The sequence below is a fragment of the Rhipicephalus microplus genome, chromosome 4 (genome assembly GCF_043290135.1).
Source record: "Rhipicephalus microplus isolate Deutch F79 chromosome 4, USDA_Rmic, whole genome shotgun sequence".
Lineage (NCBI taxonomy): Eukaryota > Metazoa > Arthropoda > Arachnida > Ixodida > Ixodidae > Rhipicephalus > Rhipicephalus microplus.
In genome coordinates, this window is record NC_134703.1 from 88,572,600 (window position 1) to 88,578,998 (window position 6,399).

At 49.2% G+C, this 6,399-nt stretch overlaps 1 protein-coding gene across 1 annotated transcript in view; it reads left to right on the top strand.

Moving 5' to 3' along the window:
* LOC119172786 (uncharacterized) overlaps positions 1-5,684 on the top strand; it is a 35,140-nt gene extending 29,456 nt beyond the window's left edge. Inside the window, exons 2-3 of the mRNA XM_037423931.2 lie at positions 1,552-1,754; positions 4,880-5,684. Of these exons, the coding sequence (XP_037279828.2) occupies positions 1,552-1,754; positions 4,880-5,449 (773 nt within the window). The 3' untranslated portion in view covers positions 5,450-5,684. The remainder of the gene's footprint in view (positions 1-1,551; positions 1,755-4,879) is intronic.
* Positions 5,685-6,399: the final 715 nt, after the last annotated feature.

Below are 6,399 nucleotides of genomic sequence, written 5' to 3' on the forward strand. Positions count from 1 at the left end.
GTACCTTAGTCACTAGACCAACGTGGAAGGTCTATGGTGTAGGTGTTGAGGATAAAGTGTGCATGGTGGCAATATGTGGCCGCGTATATACGGTCAAATAAAGGTTAGGTTTCATCTTGGCTGCCGTCTTTATGCTCACGTTGTGGACGGTGGGGGTCGCAGCACAGTGAATCTCTTCTAAATCGGTCGGACATCACAGTTCATAGCCGTACGATGCACATGGTATTTTTATGGCACAGGGGTCAAGCTAAGGGTGACAAATATTTTGAAGACGAGCGAAACGTAACACGCCATCATTCAGGTCGTTGCTGTGTAAAAGTTGTCCGTATACAGCAGCTTGGTATGTGTTATGGCACCGAGGTGTACTTGCACGACATTGGGAAGCCGAGTAGGAACGGCAAAGAGGTCAAGTCGTGACAATTAAATGTCCGACTTGCTGAGAAATGCTGACGAATGGATTGAAAGGGTGAAAAAAAATCATGGCATATCCATGAAGTGAATAATGACGAGTGGGCGAAGCTGTGGGACCATTCGGTGGGACCGTAAAATCCCGCGTGACATTGACCGATCATGAATGTAAATGAGTGCCAAGTGGTGTACAGTTATCGAGACGTCATCTGCTGCACAAGCAGGTCGTTGTCCGCGATCATCATTGTCATCATCCTCATCGTCGTCAGCGTCATCGCCATCATCATGGCGTATAGTGGGTATCTTGCATGGCCTGCACCGCGATGAAAGAAAGAGAATGTGTGGCCTGGAACGTGCTTGTTCTTCATCGTCATCAGCATCATCGGCATCGGCATCGGCGGCTACGGTGCGACAGAGGGCAAGCCTGCTTCATAAGCTGCTGCGCATTTAATATAATTTAAAGGCCCACCATACATGCTAGCGCCACATTCGGCGCTTTTTATATTGCGGCGCTGCAGAATGTCGTATCAGCAACACGTTCAAAAACAGCTATAGCTATAGCTATAAGCTTCCAGCAATTTCTCAACGTCACCATTCGTTTGCGCATTTAAAAATGTATCTTCACCGTTACATCTCATCTGAAACTCGTGACGCCAGAAGCGCTAAATAAAACGAGTCGCGGAAAGCGCTCTCGTAGCAATGTATGGTAAAAAGGCAGAGAGAGACCACCAACACGTAGTCTTGATGGTCCTTGTACCACTCCGAACCACGTATCATGACCAACTTTATACCAATCCGCTGCTCCTCCGACTGGCTTTTACTAAGAAGGCTGTTTGGACCTGGTGGTAAGGCATAACAGAAGCTAAAGAGCTTAAAACAAGGACAGAGGACACGCTTGAGATATGAAAGTGAGCACCACTGTTTTAAGTCAGCGCTCGCGTGTCTCAAACGTCTTGTCTGCTATTGTCTTCTGCACTTGCATGTTTCTTTCTGGGCTTCACTTTCTGTAATGCAGTGGGGGGGGGGGGGGACATATATGTTTGTAAGCGCTCGTAACTGATGGAGCCACTCTCCGTTTTTCCTTGCTTCTCGGTGTCCGGCCATGTCGATGTGTCCCGAACCACGTGTGCTGCCTCTGTCCAGGCGGAGGTCCGGAGACCTCGTTGGCAGCGGCTGCCGCTGCCGCCGCGGCGCAGGACGCCAGCGGGATACGTCGCTACAGGACGGCCTTCACGCGAGAGCAGCTGGCCAGGCTCGAGAGGGAGTTCTCCCGAGAGAACTACGTCTCCAGACCCCGGAGGTGCGAGCTGGCCGCAACGCTCAACCTTCCAGAGAGCACCATCAAGGTTTGTATGTTATATAGCAATTCTCCTACAAACTGCCCTGCACAAATGCGAGCATGGGAAGGCAGCCAACCGCTGTGCGTGCGTGCGTGCGTACATACATACATACATACATACATACATACATACATACATACATACATACATACATACATACATACATACATACATACATACCTGCATACATACATACATACACGTACATACACCTTTATACATACATACATACATACATACATACATACATACATACATACATACATACACATTTATACATACATACATACATACATACATACATACATACATACATACATACATACATACATACATACATACATACGCTGCAATTCTAGTCAGTTATACCTGGACCCTTTAGTTCTGCATTTCTACTTCATCAATTATATTACGCCCATATATGGATAAAGTACAAACTTCTACAGGCATCCCTGAAGTTATAGGATGTAGCGCATTGTATAAATCATCGCGTCCCACACAGGCCACAATTACCGTACATACCCTGTGGTAATTACGCAGTGGCGTAGCATATATATGAACGGTAAAGAAAAATTAGAATGTTAACATGAGTGCCAAATTGGCTCTTTAGGATAAAGTAAGGTAAAAAGAAGCGAAATCATGTTTCAGCCTATAAACAAATGCGCGCGCGCGCGCGCCTGTGTGTGTGTGTGTGTGTGTGTGTGTGCGTGTGTGTGTGTGTGTGTGTGTGTGCGTGCGTGCGTGCGTGCGTGCGTGCGTGCGTGTGTAATATAACATCCATGGCTATTAGTAATAGCACTGATTTTATCTTCGCGTTAACACCCTTTCTGAAACGCCGATATAAAATGTCATGTTCACAAAAAATATCACGGGAGGCATATAGTTCATGAGAACTATATTCAATAAGGAGCTCCGCGAGGACGCGTCAAATTTACAGAAAATGATGCCTATGTCTTATTTATTTTGTTCCGGTTCGAGCTTCCGTTTGGCTATTTCTGTCATTGTCCACACAACCTGATGTCAGGTTATCAAATTGAATAGCCAAAGAAACGTATTACTAGATGTATGAATCTATATATGTATGGTAATGAGGCTTGCCGGAGGGTGGGGACTAAATTAGACCACCTGGGGTTTACTAATGTGTCGCTTCATCTATGTGTACACCACTGTTCTTCATTTCACTCACGTCCAAATGCACCCGTAGTCACCGGGAACCCCGAACCCGCGGCTTAGAGCTTAGAGCGCGCAAGACTAGTTAAATTACAGCTTTGAGCGCTGTTCTCATGGAGCTATATGAGCGGATGACAGGAAGGGAAGGAATGCTCCAGTGTAACGGGCATGCATTTCTTTTTTATTTGCTTCTTATACGAAGTGGTGCGGGACCAGAGTCGTAGATGGTCCGGAAGCTATTTCGGAGTCCAGTCGAAACATCCGAGTCAGCGCACTTAAAAACCGCGGGGCTAAAAACGAACGCGCCGAACGATCATACGGTCCTCTGCTTTTCGAAAGAGATGATTTAGTGGCGAACGTCAACCAGCGCACGTTGGTGGCCAGCCAAAACAATACGTCATGCACCGTGCATGTTAGTTTGTTGTCGATGTCGTGTTCGAAAGCGCGGCGCGGCTTATACGACGGGGTGTAAAGCGGCCGGTGACGGGTTATTTCCAGTGCTTCGGTTTCCCTTTGGGCCGTTTGTGGCGGCAAATGCGTATGTAAGTGTTTGTTTAGATAATACCCTAACGACGAAGATTACTTTTTACGCACGTTCCTTTTCAGTTAGGGCGACAAAATGGGCTCTTCTTTGCACACTTTTCTTGTTTCAGCGTATGCGTGACTATTTATGCTGAAGGGGTGGTTTACAACTACCGTATACTTTCGCATTGTGGAAGGAGGCGTAAGCTAAAGATGCGTCCCACAATCCCGTCAGCGTCCACCTGTGCTTGTTTCCAAAGCCAGTAGGCAGACTTGTCTCTGGTCTCACTGACCATCTATACGCTTTTCAAAACCTGAGATTGTTAGTGCCAGGGCTGTGAGGAATTGTTTTTCTGTGTCGTCGTGGTGAGTGTGTACCGCTTACTCTGTTCCGTATAAATAGACGTAAGGTGCAGTTGAGAAGTTTGTGGTGAGCCGATGCACGTGGTTAGTATACTGTTTGTGTCATAGTCTCTCACGTTCTTTGTATTAAAAAGAATGCTTGAAAAGCCTCGTCAAACAAGATAGTTGAACGTTCGTGTCAACACGAGTAAGACCAAGTGATAAGTTCACTGTATACGACATCACATATTTCAAAAATGATGGTGTCATCAACACGTCACTATTAGATCACGTCACATTCGATTATATCATGCCCCGCCGCGGTGGTTTAGTGGCTAAGGTATACTTGGCTGCTGACCCGCAGATCGCAAGATCGAATCCCGGCTGCGGCTGCTACTTTCAATGCAGGCGAAAATGCTGTATGCCCGTGTGCTCAGATTTGGGTGCACGTTAAAGAACACCAGTTGGTCAAAATTTCCGAAGCCCTCAACTACGGCGTCTCTCACAATCATGTGGTGGTTTGGGGGCGTTAAACCCCACATATCAATCTATCAATCGATGACATCACATCACATCACATTCGATGACATCACGTCAAGCCGATGTCGGAGGCACGTGTAATGATGAAATCCTGCAACGCTTACGATCCATGAAGAAGTGCAAAAGCACGCTAAGTGAAGAAAGCTTCCGAAACGATGTATGTGTGGGGGGAGGGGGTGTCAATGGAATGAAATAAAAAGGAAAAGTCAATGGCTTTGCCATTCGAGTCGAATAAATAATGGTTTGTCGCCGCTCCTGAGAATGCCTCTGATTTATTTATATGTGAGGTGTATCATCCAAAAACCACCGAATCATTATGAGAGACGCCGTATAGTGAAGGTCTCTGAAATTTCGACCACATGGGATTCCTTAACGTGCACCCAAATCTCAGCAGACGGGCCTACAGCGTTTTCACCTCCATCGAAAATGCAGCCGCCGCAGCGGGGATTCGATGCCGTGACCTGCGGGTCAGCAGCCGACTACCTTAGCCACTAGAACAGCGGAGAATGGGTCTGCCATGCATGCTCGACCACTCACCATCGCATTGCTCCTCGCAGGTGTGGTTCCAGAACAGGCGCATGAAGGACAAACGGCAACGTATGTCCCTGGCCTGGCCGTACGCCGACCCGCAGTTCGCCGCGTACATGCTGAACGCCGCGGCTGCGGTCGCCGCCTCGGGTACCGCGGGATACCCGTACGCGCTGCCCTTCCCGTACTACACGGCGGCAGCGGCGCTGTCTCCGCTCGGCCGCTACCACATGTACAGCACCGGTGCCAGTCCTGTCAGACCGCCGTCCCCGGGAGGCATTCAGCTGGCGCCCGGGACGTTTGCCCGGGGGCCTGCGGACCCGGCTACGGCGACGTCGCCCACCGCGACGACTCCGTACCCTTGCCCCTGCTTACCGTACGCCCCCGGCACGCCGCTGCCGCCCACGGGGCAGCCGTCGCACCAGCAGCACGCGACGTCGACGACGCCCTCGACAGCGGGGTCCAACCGGTCGCCGCCGACTTCCCGGATCATCGCGGCTCCCGAACCCATCACCCTGAAAGCGCACACCACGACGGAGCCCTCGGCGAAGGCACCCAGCTTTTTTCGGCCGTTCAAAACTGACTCCGAGAAGGCCTGACTCATCGTGCCTGTGCCTGTGGAAGTGCTGACTTCGGTGACGGCAGGGGCTGCAGCCAGGACTCTATTTGTATATTATGCCGTGTACGCCATGCATGTTTGTATGTTAGCGTGTGTGTCTGTGTAAGTACGTGTACATAATATGGCATGCCATTGAACTCGAAATGTCGTTCGAACCAGAGTTCCGACAAGGGCTTCGTCAAGGCGCGAACTGTGTTTCTCAGCAGTTTGTCGGCGCACGCATTGCTCACACTGTATCAGTCTCAAAAATAGAAGAGAGGAGAAATACGCGTAAAGTGAAAAGGCAAAAAAAGGAGGGGGGGGGGGGAATTGATATTGGCTGGCGGGTTGAATTGGGGACTCAGGTGGAAAATGAAGATGGGAAGGGGGTATTAGCCGGGTTTTCGTCCACTTCATTTCATAATTATTTACCTTAAAATTACTACACTAGGGCTAAAGACTACAAATGACCTCTGTGCCCTTTCGTGTCTTCGTTGTCTGTTGATTTAGGTTGTGTCATGGCCGGACTGGGAAGGCGGGTGAGCATTCAAGTATGACTAACCAAGAAATTCGTTCTCATTCTTTCACGCGCTTAGTGAGGTTGCGCACAATACGTTTTTTGTTTCTTTCTTTCGCATTGACAGGGTTCAGGGCGAATGCATTAATTGATAGATCTGTGAGGTTTAACGTCTCAAAACCAACATTTGATTATGAGAAACGCGTGTTGGAGGGCTCCGGAAATTTATACCACCTGGGGTTCTTTAACGTGCACCCAAATCTGAGCACACGGGCCTACGGTATTTTAACCGTCATCGGAAATGCAGCCGCTGCAGCCGGGATTGGATCCCTCGACCCGCAGGTCAGCAGCCGGGTACCTCGGCCACTAGACCACCGTGGAGGGGCAGGGCGGAGGCATTGCGCTGTGCCGTGATTTCCACTGGGGTTGTTTAA